This window comes from Vidua macroura, chromosome 6 (assembly GCF_024509145.1).
Source record: "Vidua macroura isolate BioBank_ID:100142 chromosome 6, ASM2450914v1, whole genome shotgun sequence".
Lineage (NCBI taxonomy): Eukaryota > Metazoa > Chordata > Aves > Passeriformes > Viduidae > Vidua > Vidua macroura.
The window spans coordinates 33,420,763-33,441,584 of NC_071576.1; the positions used below are offsets into that span (position 1 = coordinate 33,420,763).

The window sequence follows — 20,822 nt, forward strand, 5'->3', positions numbered from 1 at the left end:
TCAGCTATAAAATCTTTAGGACTGTAATTTATGAGCTTCAATTTACCCAAGTGCATAATGGGGTTATTTTTTCCCCACCCTTCTAAGGCCTTTTTAAAATCTACAGATTAAGCACCATATAAGTGCAAAATGTTGTTATCTGAAGAACCATTTGCCATCAGAGATCAATTTACTGTTTATAGGAATATCTCGTGAGCTTAGTAAATGATTGCAGGAGACCTAAACTACGTTTTTTCCACCATAACACTGGAAAGGCCTTAGGGTCACTCTGTTTCTGCAACAAGGGGCAGTTATCTCCCAAGTCAAATCAGAACCCATGGCGGGACTGAAGCCTCAGAGAGCTCCAAGGTCCAATGAGCATTGGTGTTTGGTAAGGCTTGGCAGGAAACATAACCATTTTTTCTCTTATGTTGTAAAAAGTGATCCCATTGCCCTAAAGGATGCTTTGTAAAGAGGGAGTGTGGGAACAACTCTGTGAAGCCTAAATTGGTGCCCTTTAGGGAACTCTTGCTTCTCTGCTTGGGTACCTTTCCGGTGGGCTGGAGGCGGTGTGAGCTGCAGGACTGAGAAACAGAGCTGGCCCTGGGAACTGGGCTGCAGCTCCTGCTCAAAAGTAAACGATCTGCAGAATAAGGACTGCTGCTTTCATTTCTAGAATATATCAAATTCCGGCACACTGGGCCTAAGAAGTAGCAGAAGGGAGGGCAGAAAAAACAGTTATGAAGTCTGCTGGGATATCTGATGCAAAATCAACTTCGTTGTTTTCCTTCCTGGCTTTTTCCTGGGCTCTGTTGCAGCTGAAAAAACAACCCTTCTGATCTACAATAAGAGGGGAAATTCTGGCATGCAGATTGTCCACCCAGTCAATTTGGCACAATTATGGGAAAGATTTGTTTAGCTTAGCACTGATTTTATTAGTACATGAGTCTAATCAAGCCTTGAGAGATAGTATTCTCGCTGTTGAGTGACCCTGTCAGTGGTGTAGGCTTCCTTCTCAATTCTCATGCTCTTTTAAGTGAACGTGGTGTTACTGAAGAGTTCTCCTGAAATGCACCAGCTATTAGCAAAGCTTGTTCACTGCAATAGAACAGCAACAAGAATTAGCAAAATGTCCCAGCAAGCCAGCATTGTTTCAGTAAGGGCCACAAGAGTAATGAGAGCCAGACTCCTTTCACAAGTCTCTGGTATTCAGTCAGTAGACTTGAATTCTAAAATATTTATTGACTGTAAATGTGGATTTGCTTTTCATTCAGTCCCTAGTGCACATTATATGCATTTTGTCAGTACAATAGACAAGAATAATAAGAGTCAAGGAGAAAAGGTAGTGTAAGAAAAAGCTTGACATAGAATAAAATAAAAAGAGAAGAATCTGTTCATTGATAAGAAACTGACATACTTTAAAGGAGGCTTCAAATAGTTTTATTTATGTTCCTTAGTCATTGCTAAAAACCAATTTCTTGTAATAGTTTCCAAAAAAAATTGGAACAAAAGTGATTGTTTTTCCAGTCTAAATGGAAGTGATGTATTAAATGTTAATACAAATTATTTTCTCAAGTATTTCATTGAAATATCTTAGTCCATTAGTTTTGTTTAAATCATTCATTTTCCATTATAGAATCATAGTTTTTCAGTCACGTGAGAGCTGATAGCTCAGTCAAAATCATCTTGTTATTTCACTGTTTGGTAGTTTATCATCCTGGCATTTTGATAACTAATTTGATATAAGACTCTGCCCCCTTCATCATCTTTACTTTTTTTTTTGGCAGAACATTGGCTTGATTTCTGGTTGTCAGAAGCCTTCTGAAAGTTCATCCAATACCTTTTCCAATTCATCACTTTCCTTGCTATTGACAGAAGGTGGTGTCCCAATAATTACTATTGTCTGCTGGGCTTCTGTAATCAATTCTGTGATTCATCTCTTCCATAAAGCTTATAAACACTAAAATGTATTATTAAAAATGCTTTCCCTAACTAAAACAAATGTTAATGTACAATATTTCTGCTGTCATCATCAATTCTCTCTCAACTGCTCTGCTTGTCTCACATTTATCTTCCCTTATCTAATCTAATGGCATCTATCCAATTTCTATTCACTTTTGATCAAGGTGATATATTTCCTCTTACATAGTACCTTTGTGTTCTTAGCATGCCTTATGGCAGAAATTATTTTTCAGTCATTTAATATTTATTCTACATTGTTGTCAAATAATAAATATTTATTACAAAACCTCTTGACAGAGAAATGTGATGCTAGAAAGAAAAGAAAGGAAACTAAGATTTGACCATTTTATAGAGGTTGGACTTGGCAAAACTTGAAATTGCTTTCTAGGGACAGCAGCATTATAACTGCAGATGGATTTTACATTCCATTCCAGAAGCTCATGGAGAGCATTTTGGAAGTATCATAGGATGAATTAGAAAGACTCAGTACTGTTTCATAATTTTTATGTCTGTTTTTTATTAATTTCACTATTTAAAAAAATCATTTTTGTAATCAAAATGCCTGTTAATTTCTTTAGCCTGTTACTTGCCATTACTGTTTACTCGTCGCAAAATGTGTACTACTTTTGGTGCAACTTTAACTGCACTGAAGTGTTGATAGGAAAAAAAAATTGGCAGGGTCTGGATTCATTTTTGATTCCATGATTAAATAGTGCTGATCACTAAAGGTGTGTCTTTCACTTATCTAGGAAACAGTGCAAAAACTGTATGTAAATTCCTTTACATACATCAAGAACATTAGTGGAGTTCTATTTTCCTTTCTTTTCCTGAAGTGAAAAAGGAACCAAGGAAATCTTCTTTATTGGACTGAAAATTTTGGTTCATGATCTTAAGTTTTATAAAGTAAGATTGTGGAAAGAGATATGTGTTTCAGCTTGTTATTAAATAATTCTGAATTCAGATCCATGTTCAAATAGCACATCTCCCTATACTCTCCCCAGTTTTAAGCCAGGATTGATTTGGAATTGAAACAGGACATATACTTGAATATATGCGAGTTCTATAAATTCCTAGTCTGCCTGTGCTGCCTATTTCTGAATTATTCTGGAAGTTCCCATGTATTCTCCACATCCTCAGGTGGCTGTTAGGAATCTCATGGAAAGAAGCAGATGCTCACCAGAAGATACAGATGAGAAGACTTTAAATGACAAATTCTGTATTTGAAAACCAGCAACTTTTTCTTGGTTTATTCACCACAAAGATCCTTAGTTGCATGTTGGCCATCAAAGGACATTGTTAGTATGCATTGTTCCAACTCGGTCAGTTCTATCAGCATAAAAGATGGGTTGACAAGGCTTTGTTGCTGTCAGGAAGCCCATAGGACTTGAAGAGACTTAACAGGTCATGAAGTGCTCCCGAGGCACTGCTTCATATCCCTTTCATAAATATTTTAATCTGAATCCTAAAACCAAAGATTAACTTTTTAGCTTTGCCAGTTAGAGTTGAAGGCTCTTCCAGAGTCTCACTTTACTGATAGTTATGAACTTTAAAATTTCCAGCCACAATGTCTTCATTGCTGCTAATCTGTTCTTCTGTAGTGTTGTCAGTTTGAGAAGTTCTTCTCTTTCTTCCTGCTTCATTCTCTCATTTCCTCTCTCCCCATTCACTTGCACACACAGACACTGTCAGCCTTCATTTTTTGCCAGATTCACTGAGCTAATGTTTTTCTAGTGCCATCTCAGATGAGCACTCCAGTCTCCTCGCCAGCATACAGCCCCTCTCTTGCAGTTTGGGTTCATAAATGACCTGTACAGTACACGATCTCCCAGATAAAACCTTGCTGGTGTCTTGTGCAGAAGCACACAGGTGTCCCTGGTTTGTCCCTGCTATGTCCACATACCCAGGTGTATGTGGTGGTGCACTGTACAACTGGGTCTGTCACTGTCTTGACTACATCACCTTATGGGTCAATCTAAGTGAGATACTGATATCTCAGGTACACCCAGGAAGTGTCTTCTTTCCAATATCTGTTTCTCCTTTTGTCTTACAGCTTCTGTGCTTATCCTTGCTTTCTTCACTACCAGTTCCCATTTAGCAGTGTTGAAAGCTTTACAGAGATCTAAGAGATGAGTTCAAATTTATATCAGACTTCTAAAAAAAAATCATAGAAGGATGTCATGTATGTTTGGCATGACATCCATGTTTTCTTTTACCCGATTTTCCAAGACTTTAGTTCATGGAATCGTAGAATATCCTGAGTTGGGAGAAACTTGTAAGGATCACAGAGTCCAGCTCCTGGCCCTGCACAGGACAGCCCAAGGATCACACCATGTGCCTGAGAGTGTTGCCCAAATGCTTCTTGAACTCTGTCAGGCTGGTGCTGTGACCACTTCTCTGGGAAGCCTCTTCCAATGCCCAACCACCCTCCGGGTGAAGAATTTTGTTATAATATCTGACCTAAACCTAAACCTATTCTGATACAGCTTGAGCCATTCCATCTTGTCACTGGTCACCAGAGGGAAGAGATTGGTGCCAGCCCCTCCTCCTCCCCTCATGAGGAAGTTGTAGACTGCAATGAGGTTCCCCCCTCAGTCTCCTTTTCTCCAGACTGAATAGTCCAAGGGACCTCAGCTGCTCCTCATGCGTATTCCCCTCAAGATGCTTCACAATCTTTGTAGCCCTCCTTTGGACACTCTCTTATAGCTTTGCATGCTTCTTACACTGTGGCTCTCAGAACTGCCCCCAGCACTCGAGGTGAGGCCGCCCCAGTGGAGATCAGAGCAGGACAATCCCCTCCCTTGCCCGGCTGTGATGCTGTGCCTGATGCACCCCAGGACACAGGTGGCCCTCCTGGCTGCCAGGGCACTGCTGGCTCTGTTCAGCTTGCCATCGACCAGGAGCCCCAGGTCCCTTTCCGCAGCGCTGCTCTCCAGACTCTCGTTCCCCGGTCTGCCCCATGCTGGGTGCAGAACCCAGCACTTCCCGTTGTTAAACTTGGTGACTGCCCAGTCCCCTAAATGTTCAAGGTTTCTCTGCAGGACTTCCCTGTCTCTGAGGGAGTCAACAGCTCCTCACAATTTAGTATCATCAGCAAATTTGCTTATTATGCCTTTGAGTCCTGTGTCCAAGTTGTGTTATTCCTCACTTCAGAATTTCTTCTAAAGCCTTGCATGGTACTATCAGGTTACAGGCATCCATTCACTAGTTTATTTTTTTTTTCCTCTTCTTTTAGGGGAGACTAAGTTAGCTGCTTCTCAGTTATGTTGCATCATCTTCAAGTTCATAGAAAAGTGACAAACACTAGCTATCAGACCTAAATTCACATGCTGTTTCTTAGAATGGTGTCCTGATAGTGATTGTCTACTTCTGCTGAATGTGCTAAATTCCTGGAGTTTTCATTCCACTCAGTTGTTATTTCTGTATCAATGTGATATGGATAAATTCCCATTACCTGCCTTTTCTTCTTTTTCAGTTTTGTCCTACGTGTGGAAATGTTTTTTTCTCTGATATCCAGGAATATATTTAATCACTATCCCAATGTAATTTTATTATAAATCCAACTTTTATTTACTTTTTGCTATTGTTAATAATCTTTCCAGAGACAACAATACCTGATTTTTGGTAATCCTTGATTTATACTTCCACTTCCTGGCCTTCAAAATATCTTTTTCTTTTTTTGATATGTATTTCCTTACATGCTTTATAAGTTCCTTGTCTATATGTAAGAACCTACTGTATGTTGACTGTTCTGGCTGGAGGATAGTTTGCAATGAACTTTTACAGTTTCTTCATTTTGCTTGAAAACAAATCTAAATACGTATTTACTTCTTTTTTTTAATGTTATGTTAAATACTATAGTTTGATGTTATAAAAATGAATTCTCTGTACTCTAGCTGGTTGTGAAATGTGCAGTTGTACTTTAAAGGTTCTTTTTCTCAGTGGGCAAACATTCAAAATAAAGCAATACCTTTGAATATTCTGAGCTGTTTCCATTTCACTGAAAAGGAAGCTGATTTGGAGTCTCAGATGTAGCTGTGCAGCAGTTGCCTTTCAGAGGGGCCTGTGATGTGCTGCTGAAAGGAAATGTTTTATTATAGTTTTTCATTGCTATACATAGCTGTGCACATACTGCAACTGAATAAAAATGCAGTAACAGAATGTACATAGAGTTATTTGAATGTCTATCCATGTGCATGTGTAACTGTGCCTAGTGCACATGCTGTATAGGTCAGTATTTATGTGCATAGTAGTGAATGGAATGCCAAAATTAGACCTTAGATGTCAGAATTGTAACTGTTTCACTTCAGGCCTTTCCAATTAAACAGCCAGCTGTTGTGGGAGACTCTTACCTGAGTGTTTGCGCCGTTTTTCCACCCCATCATCTCTCTTGTATTTTTAGAGCTGAGGGAGTGTGCGAAGCACCTGGAGGCAACTCCTCTTCACTCTGCTTTCTTCCTGGCAGTCTTCCTCCTGCTGTCTCTGTGGTAACCAGAGACAGGACCTGAGGAAATGGCCTGAAGTTGTGTCAGGGGAGGTTTAGGTTAGCTATCAGAATAACGCTCTTCATGCAGAGGGTGTTTGGGCACTGGAACAGGCTCCCCAGGACTGTGGTCACAGCATCAAGCCTGTTCAAGAAGAGTTTAGGAAAATGCCCTCCGGTATGTGGTGTGACTCTTGGGGATGGTCCTGTGCAGAGCTAGGAGTTGGATTAGATAAACCTTGTGCATCTCTTCCAGCTCAGCTGATTCTGTGATAATGTCAGGCAAGGGAATTCAGGTTTTGTTAGAGTGCATCAGGCATGTGGGATGTGACTTGCCCCTCTTTTGTCCAGAAGATAATCCCAGAGAGAATGGTAATTAACATGGAAGAGGGGAAAGTGGTACTACAGCTACTACAGTTTTCCTACTTGGAGTATTCACAAAGTATTCACAGTATCATATCTTGAGGTGGCTTTGCCAGCTTCATAAAACAGAAGGGAAAACATTGACATTTGGACTGGTCTGATGTTCTCCAACTGTATTTGTGGTCTTTATGTGCCTGCATTTATTTTTCACTTTCAAAGAAGAAGGGAGATTATGTTTGGTTTAAATGCTGAAGCCGAAGCCCATAAAAATATTAGCTGGCTGTAGGTAATAATGTTTATGTTTGAAGAACCAGATATGGGGACATTCTTCATTTGGCCCACATCAGAATCAGATGAGAAAGAGTTGCAAGACTAAGCATCTAAGCATGATCCTGTCTGCAGATTACATACCTACTCTACAGACAACCTTAGCATTCAAAGTGCTACAGGAAAATCACATGAGCCTTGATGCTGCAGCAGAATTTGCTGTCAAATCTTTTGGATACTCAAAGACACTGCAGAGCTCAAACTTCTGGTGCTTGATATTGTTATTCTTACACTTAGGAATAAATGTCCCAGTTCTGTATGTCTATATGTTATTCAGTACTGTCTGACTTCGCAGGTAAATGTGAGCAGTTTTGGTGAACGTGAATTTCCTTGTTTCCCTTGTAGTCTCTCTTAGAGTTTGTAAAACCTGCTCACTGCTTCCCCACTGACTGATAGGCACCACCAACCAGAACTCATATGCTATAACCCTTACAAGTGCTCGAATGTTTGGCAGAATTAGGGCATGCCCTTTGGAAACAATGGGATTTTTATCTGTATTTGGATGTATCTGACAGAAGGCTGCCTATCATACTGCAAGGGTGCAGTATCTGACAGGGCTTTGAGAATTTAGGCACTGAGGTGTGTGAGGTTCCACGGCACGTTGCCTGACAGGCCTCACAGGGGGCTTGGTTGAAGTCAGTGCACTGAAAGGAAGCCGGCAGGTGGGCTCTGTGTCCTCAGCCCTCACAACTCAGGCTCTGCCAGACTGCTCTGCTGGAAGCACATCCCTGCTGAAGCTCATCTGGAGCTGAAGGGAAACCACCCACCCAAACCATGTCCCCGGGGAACGGGAAGGCAGGAAGGCTCTCCCAGAGTAGACGGCCACCACTGGGAGGACTGGTTTCCAGATCCCAGCCTTTTCTAGCTGTGGAAGAGGTGAGCAAGAACCATGTTTCTGGTTTGTTCAGCAGCTCTGTGCTGGAGGCAGAGCAGCAGCATGCTCTGCTTCAGCCACTGCTGTCAGTGACGTCTGCAGGGCCACGGGGGCACCGTCAGATCAGTGTTTGTGCTGATTACGTTTTGGGCAGAGCGTATTAAATTTGTCATAAAAATGTCACTTTTGTGCAGGTGACAGCATGAGGGTTATTTTAGGCAAGCTGTGGAGGAACAGTCCTTGGCAATGAGCAAAAATCAAACAGGCAAGCAATAAAGCTGGGCACATTTGTGTGAGTTTGCCACCTGCAGGTCCCACATTCCCTGTTCTGCCCATTTCTGTCTCTGCAGTTCTGCTGCAGCTCATTTTCCCCAGAGGACGGTTGGTTTATTTCTGGTGCCACCCTAACACCAAGCTAAATTCAATTGCACTATACAGCCACCCCAAGGGAATTCCGGTTCCTATTTTGAAATTTCAAGGACAAGATCCTTGAATAAAGCTTGATGTGGTCATTACCTGTTTTGCAGAAGAGGACATCCAGATACTTGCAATGGCATGTTACCATCCCCAGTGTGATGACACATGAGTGGACATGCTGCTTCTAGGAGCTGGGTAAAGACAGTGGGTGGAGTTCTTGGAGAAGCCAAGGGGGCATATCTGTGGAATGGCTAATGGCAATTAAAAATTCCCTGTATATGGCAGTAGCAGTTTTGTTCAAAATGGTCTTTGAGTGCAAAAGCAGCAGGAACCAGCAGGAATGGTTAAGCTTAACAGGATGCCCGTGAGACAAGCAAAACGTACTGCTTTCATGTTGGTGTTTTTTTAGGACCGGTAAATCCTTTTAAAATTGCAGCATGATCTATATATGTGTATGAGAAGATCTTAACTACTTAGAAGTGACAGGGCTAGATCAGTAACTACATGTTATTTCTGAAGTATGCTTTATTACTTCTGAAAGTTAAATCTGGTGAGATGTTTTTGCAGATTTGAGCTTTGATCAGTATGTTATATAAAGATGCATACTTACGTCATATATTTGCTTTACAGCTCCTGGTTGCTAAATCCCCTGTTGCTCCATTCTCCACTTTTTTCTACACCATTGAGAAATCAGGCTTGGTTCTTCAGGGTAAGACCACTGGTTATTTTGCCATTTCAATTAGTATTTTAAGCAGACTGAATGTAGGTAACAACAACTATTGTTGAAAATTGTGCTGTTTAAGCCTTGTTAACCAGAAAGTTTAAATGTGTGGGGTTTTAATTTGGTAGAATTAAAACCCCACACATTTAAACATTCTGGTTAACAAGGGGAGTATTTGGCTGAATTCACTTTTTTTTTCTTGGATTACAATAAATTAGTTCTTGCATATTGCCATGGATCTAGAAATGGGCCCTGAAATTATTAACCAGGTCTCCCTGTTTTTCTCCAAGGTAAAGTGGAATGGTTTGGGTAATATGAGGTCGGTCCTATGGGATAAGTTTCTTCAGGATAAGCATACCCATCTGTCATTAAAACCTGCTCTAAAAAATGGTTCTTCTTTAGCAAATGGCTTGGCATCATTAAAAATGCAGGAAATTAATATCTGTTTTCTATTTTTGTGATCATTTTAATGCTAATGCCCTATGGTCTTAAATTATCCTCAGATTCTCTAGGATATGAAGTGGTATACAGAAAAGCTGCATATTACTACCATGCTGACAAGGAACTAGAATTCCTCCTGGCTGTGTCCTGAATCACATACTTTTAGACACAGCAAAGAGGGAAGTTCAACTGTTCCCTTCTTTTCCCATTTATCCCAACAAACATCTTACTTTTTGTCAAACATGCATAGATCAATTTTGTTGAGTTGATGTCTTTTGATGTGCAGCCTGGCTCCTTATCGCTGCATCAGTTTAACAGACTGAATAAAACTAGTCAGTGCCTGTCACTTTCTGTTCAGGGAGGACTCTGTGATATGCAGCCAAGGCAATGAGACAAGTGAGTATAGCTGGTTCTCAGTTTCCAGTGATGGAGAATCACTGATCCCATGAGGCCCTATGGACATTTTAAGGGATGTGAACAGTTGTCCTTCTGATTGCACATTTCTCACATTCAAACAGGCTGTACCAAACTAATGGCATATTTATATTTCCTTGTGTCTCAATATGCTTACATTTCAGGTAACATGTCAGAAATGTCAGAAAACAAACAAAATTAAAATGTTTTATGGTGCATTTTTGCTTCTCTTTGATACAGCTACATAACTGTAATGAGGGGGGAGGTGTCTGTACAGCATTTCCTAAGCTTTTGGATACTATTCTCAGTACATATTTAGGTAGTATTTTGGGCACTTTATCTCCTTTATTTGGTACCAGTAATTCTAAAAGTCTACAGGAACTAGAAAAAATTTTTATTAGTTTAAATGGACGTTACTTGCAAGAGTTGGTCTTGATGTGTTTTGTTTCAGTATAGGGCAGATGATAAGCTACTTTTCTAATTTGGATATCTTGAGTTACATAGATATTTCTGGCCATTATTTAAAAAGGCAGACAATTTCCTGCTATGTTCTCAGGCACTAATGTAGTGAAACTTTGGGAAAGAAAGTTTTCCCATTTCAGAAACAGAGAGAATTTGTTCAGAGACAATCTTAATTTTTTCAGCTCTTTTCTGTGAGCCATGAATATAGCTTTCCCAGGACTGAACCATACCTTTAAAGAACAAATAGGCCTGGTTGCAGATAATGATGGAGCAGCACTCTGATAGGAGGATATCACTGGATTAATAGTGTGGCAAGTGCTCTTTTCCCTGTACCTATATTTTTCCGGGGTATACATTTAAAACATGATTTGCCATTTTTCTACAAACAGACAAAATATCAGTTTGGATTTTTTTAAGTAATTGATGTCCTGATATCAGGCATTCTTTGTGCATTTTGAAAGGCAATGAGAATGTCTTCTCTGTGTGAGCCCTTTATTACTTTCTGGCTACATCATTATATTTCTATTTTAAATATTTTTCTCCAAGATGGGTAGCAAGGAAGGGTATGGTTCCCCTGATAATGCGCCCCAGACTCTTTTATAGAGACTGGTAAGCACTTACACATGAACCATCTCACTGATTTGTAAAAGTAAATATTGCATGGTCTCATCCCACATTTCAGTGATCATTATTTCTGTGGAAACAGGAAGTGAGCAAATCACCAGGAAATGTCTGGTTTGGATAAGATGCAGAAAGTGGCACCAGGCTTCCTTGTTCAAGAGAGGCTAGAGTCTTTCTGAGAGTTGTACTTGGTGCTTCTTTCCAAAGGGAAGCTGGATGCAAGGTAAGATGACAGTCAGGCAACTAGCCACAGGCCAGCCGGTGACTGCTTGAGGGACACCACATAGCACTAACCAGTGGCATCTGTCCCCCAGCCTGGTCCCAAAGGCACCTCTCCCATTCAGGCTTTATAGTTTAATTCCTTTGGTGTCAGGAGGTGAGCACATTGAGGCTGGCTGATGGGAACAAGTGGATGGATGTGGGAACTGGTGAGAAGCAGCAGCTGGCTGAAGTGCCCAGAATTCTTTCATTTTACTCAGGGGGTCCCATCCCGGGACCATTAACCAATAGGCCATAAACAAATTGATATCGGAAAATGTGGCTGGAAGCTCCCTGATTAGCGAGGGTGAATGGGGAATGAAAGACAAAGTGAAAGTGTGATTTAACAGTTCCACAGGCAATTTCCATTGCCACCTCTGAGGGATTAGGATGTGTGGAATAGGCTAAAAAAAAAAAAAAGAGGAGGAGCTCCCTCCCTCTTTGTTCTGTGGCTGGAGGATAATAAAACGGCAGGAGAGGCAGTGCAGCTAGTTAGGGATTTCACAGACTGCTATTTGATGCAGTTTAAGGAGCCCTTCTGCTATTGTTGCAGTTAAAATGGGAAGCGGAACTGTTCTCCATTTGCAAAAATCTCCAGCGTCCTCAGGAAGAGGGCTGAGAGCAAAAGGCTATTAAGATGGTAATGCTGCCCCATTTGGAGGAGTGTATCAAAATCCTCTTTGTCAATGTAAATTGCTGCTCTGTTTCCCTGGTATCTTTGTATCTCATGGCCTCAGTGCAAGCACAGAAATTTTTGGAGGAGACCCTAGTGAAGGCAGAACTGCTTCTCTTTTATTGTCAGAGATCTCCAGGCTGCCCAAGGGTCCCTTGCAAAAAACTTCTTTGCTTTTATAAACCTGAAGTGTTCAGGGATGAAGAGAATCCATTTATACACTCACTCTTTTATTTCTACTTTCAGACTAGAGAAATGAAATGTGATATTGAAAAGCAAGATTGGACAGTCAGAAATTTAGCAAAGAAAAGTCTGCAGCCTCCTCCTTTCATTGCTTCAAATTGCTCTGTGCTATAGGGAGAGTGGACTGCAACCGCAAAAATATCCTCAGTTGCCTTTACATTGCAATGCAGTGTCATGCTATGTTCTGCCAGTGACATTCTTTGATGAACCTGAATTGTGAGTGCAGAATCCAGTCTGACAGCCAATCTCTATTTTGTAGAGATCTTAGACAAAAAGGCAGAAACCTGGATCAAGCACTGCAAAATATTGGAAGTTTTACTGTCAGCTTGTGTTTGCTGTTCTAAGAACTTGCTGTTGCTTCCCTGTTTCAATATACCAGTGGCAGCGAGTGGAGTCATACCGTTAAAAATAAGAATACAATTAAAAGAGCTTCAGACCTACTTGATTAAGAGTGAAAGTTGTAAGATGTTTTTCTCCTTGGCTATAATTTCTGTTTTGATTGGAAATTGCTAACTGGTAATTCTGTTCTGGTATAACAGAAGAAATTTTGAGCTGCTCTTGCCTAATTGTAGTTTCATTGAAATTGAATGTAGCACTACTGGGTTAGACCAGCTGAACTGGAAGATGCCACTTAGCTTTGTGCACACGTATGCGAAAAAGATAGGCTGAATGAAACTGATTTGAACCTGTATGCTGTGGGTGGTCAGCCAAGTCTAGCTTTAAAAGCAGCAGTGTTCTGGGGTATAAATACAAGTAGGCAACAAGCCTAGCTGTTACCTACCAACCGCTCAGCTGTTTGTGGAAGTCTCATTCCATCTTACTTAAGCAAATGCCTTCTGTTACCAAGAGGATGGTGCTGCAAAAGGAGATGGGGACACGGTAGCTGTTTGCCAGCTGAAGAGTCTATTGGGACTGAATGCTTTAACTAAGAGATTAACATTGCTCTTCATGGAAAAACTCAGAAGCACTGAAAACATAAGGCAAATTATTATTAGTGAGCTAGGATGTGCTTTTGAGTAATGATATATTTTCAGTTTCATAATATTTTCAGTTTCATAGGGTTTAAAGATGGATAGAATTATGAGTTCATCCAAACTGACCTCCCATATATCATACACGTGTCCTTCAGGTACCTGGTTTGCCTTCACAGTGTTTTCAAGTTTTAGCTACCTTGCAAAACCCTTGTTCTGTATTTCAGATTAGAATTTGTCTGCCTTCAGCTTTTGGCCTCAGTTCTTCTAATGACCTTCAGTGCTTAAAAAAAGCAGTGATGCTGTTAAATGGTTGCCATTTTTCATGAGTGTACTTGGCATAATGATTTATCTTGCTATGTTTTACTCTTCCTTTTTGAAAGGTATAACTGTCTATAAATTTAACCTCAAAATTTTGTCTCTCCTGCTGACTGGCTCCCCTTACTTCTCAAAGAAAGAATAGAATTCCTTGTATTGCTAAAGGGAAGAGTTTGGGGGCTGTGCCACAGGACTGGATAGTTAGTTTATTAATCCACCCTTTCTGCTGCCCTCTTTTTCAGTGCACAACCTGTCTGAACACAAACGTACTCACCTTGCATGTAATGTCCTATTGAGGCAGGTAGAAACAAAAGAATGTGGCACTTGGAAGAGAGTGTGTTTAAGTTTCACAGTAGTAAGGGAAAAGATCTAGTAACAGCTAAATCTAGGGAAACCTTGGTACATTATGTTTCATTTGTCACTAAGGTAATGAAAGAGGCTCATTTTGATCTCAAAATAGTATAGGGTCTGAGTTTGTAATGCAGCATGGCAAACTGTCTCCAAAGTGCTATAACTAATTTCTATGGCTAAAGCAAGTGAAAAGTGCCTCATTTTATTTTGTAAAGAAACAAGTAGTGAGGTAGAAAAGGAATTCTGAAAGAAAGGGCAGCATTATTTGTATTGTATTGTGTGGGTTTGAACAGTGAAAGACAATGATTTACTGCATCAAAAGGTTTTATTCAATTGAAGAACTCTAACTATAAAGTGACCTTTGTCTGGAGCAACATGGATATAATCTGTAAAATGTAGCAGGGTTGTACTTCATGTGTGAATGGGTGGAAGACAGATTAATGGGAATAGAGTTGTGCATTGCTATTGAGATGGTAAAAGATTTGCAGTGCCACTGGTGATTTCCAGCCCTATTGGAGGGATAAAGATGAACTGATCATTGTTAGGATCTCTGTAGGGTGGAACCGTTTTTGCTGTATTCCCCACAGGACACTGAAAGTCTCATGCTATTTCTAACAGGTTTGTAATAATGAGAGCAAAGAAGCACTATCAATTTGTAGGTTAAGTCCATCCTGGGAGTAAGGCATAAGAAAAAATAAGACTGCCACCATCCCAATGCCAGCAACATCACCCACACAGATACAGCAGACATGAATGAAAATGTCCTTTTGTTCAGGCAATTCATGGCATTCTGAGGAGTGGGTTACTAAACCTGGCCCAGGAATGGTGTTTGCTTGGGTGAGGGTGTCCTCACTAGATGGGTTTGTGGGAATTGCTCTACTGCTCTGCAGCAGTGCTACCAAAGCCTTGCTGGAGTAGCCAAACTCCACAGCTGTCAAATGAAGGAGGGCAAAGAAATAGGGCACAGATGCAAAACCAACTACAAATGTTTATGATGAGAAATGGAAGGAAAACATTTTAATGGTGAAGGAAGACTAGAGGCATCTTGGGTTTAGATCCAGTAGAAACCAAACAAACTGTAATTTCAATAAAATTACATGTTTCTCTCTGCAAACATGACCTTTCACATAGTGGCATAGTAGATAGGCAGTAGATTGATAACATTTCTGGCCATGCTTGTTCCTGTGAGCTTAACTTGTGCGAGGATATTATGCTGGATAAATCTAGTTTAGCACAAGGTTTTGAATTACCTGCTTAATTTTAAAGATACATGTAAAGATACTGAAGATACAGTACCGCTGTCTTGCACTTAAAGCCAAACATGTTCCTAAATGCTTTGCTAGATTGCAACTGAAGTGCCAGCATTTAATTCGTCTGAAGTTCTATTAAACGTAATACAAAGAAAAGTTTTAGTGTAAGCAGTGTGCCAAATCTGTTCTCATTTATACAAGTGCAAATCAAAACTAATTTCTTTTAATCCAGTGTTGTTAAAACAATGAGCTGAAGAGTGTAAGTCTGTTCCCCTCTTTTCAGGGCTGGCATAGGCTTCCTGGGACAAAATGATCTCACTTCAGAGAAATCTTCTCCTTACCAGGCTCTCTGTAATGAATTCCTGATCAAAGTGGGCTGCTCCCCTGGGTTTTCAACATAGTGCTAAAGCAAATGGCCTTTTTTCCAAAAGCCTTTTAACATAAGGAGTGTAATTGTCTGTTGATTAGAGGTAGTGTCTATGATTTGTGACAATATATTGTTCTGGGAACTGAACATTATCATGGAAGACTAAGACTTTACTAGTAATGGCCTGGATTTAATGTAGATGTCACATCTTTCAAACTACAGATTTGTAAAATAAGGTCAAATGTACCTAAAATGGACCTAATGTTCTTAAGTGAACGCATTCATGAGTAGGAAGCTAAATAAATGTCTGCTCAAAAACATGTTTTTCAGCCAGGGTAAAGTCTCATGCTTTTGTGTGCACCTTATGAAGGTAAAAGACAGTTAAGTCTCAGTGATTTTTTTATTTTCTCACATAGGCGCAACTAAGTTTCTTTTGCTATCCTCAAAGGTTATGTCTGTACTGGTTTCACCTCTAACGTGTTTGATGAAGCCATCACTGATGTAATTTGATCTTGTGAAAATATAGTTAGCAATAGAGGACTGTGACCCAAATTACTTACCCTCGGTAATACATGCAACTTTTCTTTAGCTATAGGAATTTATGTATTACTAAAGTCTTGTCAAATCCCTACGTGTGCAGCCTGTTTTCCAAAGAGAAATGCTGGACACTTTATTGTTCCTCTGCTGAGGAGATCCAAGAGTTACATACAGTCTAAACTCTGGAAGTCTCCAGAGTGCATTTCTGTGTAGGCAAGCACACTTGGATAGCACTTCATCGAAACTGGAAAACTTTGCCTGAGGAGAGGCTTACTAGCACAGGGATAACACTTAACAAATAGGGCTTCCACTGCTTTGACCCCAGTGCTGTTTTTCTTTGAAACTTTCTCTATGTTTCAAGAATTAACATACCCTGAACAACCTCATGTATCTCTGCATCTGATGTGTTGACTTGCTCTGTCACAGATTTAAATTATCTTCTCATATAATCTTAAATCTATCTTGATAAGATGGAATAGGAATATATAGCACTTCCTTAGAAACAGGCAAATGTGATAAACCCTCTCAACAAACAGTGGCTTACTTCAAATGCTTTTTCTCATTACAGTCGTTCCCTAAAATTCATAATGTTGGGCTGTTACTGTATCTTCTGCAATGCTCCTTTGAACTTTAGCACTGTTCCTCAGTGTAGTAATGAAACCAAACCTGGTCCTTTGTCATTCAGTTCTGTGAAGACCCTTGAAAAACTTTTGAGATTAAATTTCAGGGCCAAATTGAGTTAAAGCAGCATTATAGAGATAAGAACAGCAAGGAGGTTAGTCAGCAGTTTTCTAGAGTGTGGTGTACCAGCCCAGGCTGTCCCTTGGTTTGTCACCTGAATAACCCTAGAGGGTCTGCCTTAGGGCTCAGCACAGAGGCAAGGCAGCACAAGCCTGCAGGGGTGAAGAGGAAGCAAAGGCAAATGATGCTACAGTTAACAGTTCAACAAAAAATGTTGTTGAAAAGATTTTGCTGTATTGTTCACGGATTCTCATTTTCATTTAAATTTCCTAGTTCTTCAACTACAGAAGCATTCTCCCATACAATCCAAAGCTCTGTGAAGGTTCACTTCCTAGAAGCAGCAGCTGAGATGTGGGGAGTGACGTTTCTAGAAAATGCTGGGGAATATTAGCGTCTGAATAGTCTGAACTGAGTGCTGTGTGCTGTTGTGGAGACCTCAGCTGAGATATGCCTTACAATTTGGTGGATAGACTTAGAATAAGCAGGCTGAAGTCTAAAGTTGTGAGCACCAAGGGTTGCACTGGTGAAGATGTTGTGAGTGAATTTAGGAATGGGATGAGATTCTTTCTTAGTAGCATATATAAATATCACATTCCTCCTTCAGGCTGCATATGCTTGATGAAGGTCTGCAGTCTTGAGATGTGACAGGTGGGAACTGCGCACCACATCTTTTACTTTTCTTCATGGTATATTTGTGCTGTGAGTGAATACCCAAAACAAGGTGTTGGGCAGCCAGGCACATATATTGCAGCTGTGAGTCCTAGCTGTGAGCTAGACCATATCCTGTCTGCTGTGGCATTTGCTGAAGTCCACAGAGGAGCAGAACATCCTGTTTGCTTAGTTTTCTTTTGTCTGCCCCATACCAGCACAGGGAGAATATTACTCTATATCTTTCCTCTTCTGTTCTGAAATTGGATCACAGCACTCATGATTGTGTTCAATAGCTGGAAATGCTGAGGATATCCGATTGCTGAGGTCTCTTATTTTAAACACCACATGCCAGGAAAAGTATGTGGGATCCCACCAGCTTAGCACTGGAGGGTGCAGGATGCATCAACAGGAAAACCAAACAAAACATGAAGTGAAATTCATTTGAAAAGGGAAGGGACTCATAGACCACCAATCAGCAGTGCTTAAACTCTTCATATCTACACAATAGTCCTTTTATATTCCTTCAGTTCTTCTCGATATGCAAACTATCTTAAACTGATTTTTAGAGCTGCAGCTGTCACCAAAGGCAGTGGGACCTGTAGGTGCTCATTACCTTTGAAAATCAAGCCAATGTATTTGAATGTGGTAGTAAAAGCCAAAAGCACTAAATCAGGATGGTGAAAGCATAACTTTGATAGTTCTGTTATGTGATCCTAGCCACCTTCATGTTGGATACAGAGGCAGGGCCTCACACAGAGCACACCAGAGCTCAAAGGTATGTTGTTTCTTCTTTGCCTTTCAGCCAGCCTTCCTCTACAATTCTGTTGACTTGCCACGGCAATCCTTCCAGCTGAGTAACACTGGATAGGACTTTTTTAGAGCTTAGCAGAGGTAACTTTTATTCATCCAGAATACTTTCTTTTCCTTGAGAAACAGGTTTTCTCCCCCTTTTTCTTCCAAATGTGTATTAGGCTGATGTGGGGAATGAGTGGTCACGCAACTGACCCATAGCCAAGTGGGCCAATTTGGCTAGCAGTACAAGGCAGCAGCAGCAAGGATGGGCAGCCACCTGAGTCACAGTTTGATTTTCATTTGGAAGACTTGTTGTGCCCTAGGAAAGGTTTCTAAGTAATGGATAAAAGTCAGAGCAAGCCCTGATTACTCTGGTGTAGAATGAACTCAATTCCACTGTCGCATCTGAGCGCAAAGGGAGTAAGGTGTCCTTCAAGCTGGTCCCAGCTGCCTGGGCTCAGGAAGGACACCATATACTCCTGTCACTTAAGGGTACAGGAAAACTTAAAACACAAACTGAATTTGCAAATTCAGGACCTCTTCTGGCAGGAGGGGTAAGAGAGCTGGCCCACTGAGGGCTGCAGCCAAGTGTGGCATTAATTTACAGGGAAAGCTTGTTTAACTGGTCCTCTGTTACTGCTTGCCTCAGACTGGAAGCTTTCTCAGTTCGTTTGGTGTCTTTTTTTTTTTTTTTTTTCAAAGTGCCACATATTGTTGGTAAAATAAGGAAACTTGAAAACAGAGGAAGTAGGGGTAATGTTGATCTTGAAACACCAGCAATTGAAAAGACCATTCACAGTTTCCTTTAAAACAAAACCAAGGGGTAAGATAATGCTAACCAGGGCTGGGTGCCCAAGAGAGCATCATAATGAAGCATCCACTGTTATTGTTCAACTCAGTGTTTGTTCTTCATGTGAACAAAAGGAAGGAAGAGCTCTGCTATCAGGCTGGAGAGGAAGGAGTCTTTGTTGCCCTTGGCTACCCTAACTTTAAATGTGAGGAAGCACAGGGCACTACAACATAACCTTTCTGCAGTATTAGATGAGGAAAATTGATAGTTCAGGAGGTTAAGGGCGGACACTCTGTTTCTCTAGGCTTCCCTTTCATGACAGCCACAAATCAGGTATGGCAGTGCTAGTATTTACATAGGTCACGTGAGGTTTTTAAAACCTGGTTTTAAACCCTGGTACTTCTGCTTTGCTGCTTCTCATTTGATTCTTCCTCTGTGTTGTTGCTCACCCTAGGAGCAATAAGAGATGCCATTTCCTTATTGAATGTGACAGGCACCCAGTGTCCTGTTTGTAAAGTTCAGTCATGTTGCTGAATGTATCTGCTAGAGACTGAGTCAGGTTTACTGTACTTTTCTGTTCCTGCTCCGCCCGTAGATTTGTCTGCTGAAGTGGCAGAATTCCTGCTGTCCCTCTCCCCATCTTTCAGGTCATGAGGATGACACACTGTCAGATTAGTGATAAAAGTTTATCATGCTCACAGCCATTGTTTCAGATTTTCAGATGACTTAGGCAATGACTGTGTCATCAACTAACCTCAGGTTAAAATTTAAAGACACCCCTGCAATCATGAAATTCTGATTAGCTTGCTGTGTGTGTGTCTAGTCCATGTACTACCTCTGCATACCAAGAGACAATGGAGAAACAGATTTGCATCCCTTTAGAGGCAATGCTGTTGTGTTGGGTTGTTTGAAAAATGTAGGTGCATATTTTGATTCTGATATACAGAGTTCATTCCTTGTATATGATACCTTGAAATTTCTGGACAGACAATAAAAGCAGCCCACAAATGCATATCAGCTTTGTCTCCCATTCAAGCTGCATCCCTGCATTGATTTCCTGTTAATTCAAGGTTACCATGGTGCATGATATACAAAATGACACTTCCACACATTTCTGTTAGAGTCTGTTTCCATAATCTGATTCTTCTCACAACAGTATGTTTTGTGAAAGTTCTACCAACATTACTGTAGACAGAGAAAGAACATTACTTAGATAAAATAGCCTTGTTTTGTTTAATGCAAGTGATCTGAGGGCTTGGTGATTTCTCATAGTGAAAGCACTTGGTAAGAATGCAAAAAGAATAGGGAGAATCCCGTGAAACTACTGAGAGGGTCAAGTGTAAGAAAGGTTCTTTAAGTCATAGTAAGTCAACTGTATACCATTAAAGGCAGGAGAATTAGGGCCAGGCTCAAATTAGATATTTGAGGTATGATCAGTTTGTGTGTAAAACCATGCTAGATACAGGAAGAAATAAATACCATATTACATTGTTGGCATTGTGGCTCTGAAAACCCAGTAAGTTCAACACAGAAAATGGAAAAAAAAAAAACTCTGAATGTCCTGAAAACTTAAATTAAGAAATAAAATTAATTCAGACCACTCACCAAAGTAGCCTTCGGAAAACAGGTTGGTTTTTATTTCACATAATAGATACAAAAGCTCAGTAAAATGCTGAAAATCCAGGTGGGCTAATGGGGGAATGACTCTGCCTGTACTTAGTTTTTTTTATGTTACTAGCATCTTGAAGTGTGGACGTTCTTTGAAGAAAAAAATTCCAAGATTAGATTTAGCACATTTTAGTCAAGCCACAGCAAGTAT

The 20,822-nt window shown here is 40.5% G+C and overlaps 1 protein-coding gene across 11 annotated transcripts in view; it reads left to right on the plus strand.

Moving 5' to 3' along the window:
• Window positions 1-20,822, plus strand: part of RAD51B (RAD51 paralog B) — a 379,423-nt gene that overhangs the window by 228,339 nt on the left and 130,262 nt on the right. For 8 of the 11 annotated variants that reach the window (XR_008437714.1, XR_008437715.1, XR_008437719.1 and 5 more), the window contains exon 10: window positions 9,033-9,111. The exons of 1 other annotated variant lie outside the window; for it this stretch is intronic. Coding sequence is in view for 4 of the 10 variants with exons in the window: in XM_053981409.1 (XP_053837384.1) it covers window positions 9,033-9,111 (79 nt within the window). In the remaining 6 variants the exon portion in view is untranslated. Of the gene's footprint in view, window positions 1-9,032; window positions 9,112-18,223; window positions 18,313-20,822 lie in introns of all 11 variants that reach the window. 2 more of the 11 variants (XR_008437716.1, XR_008437717.1) reach the window with 1 other exon arrangement.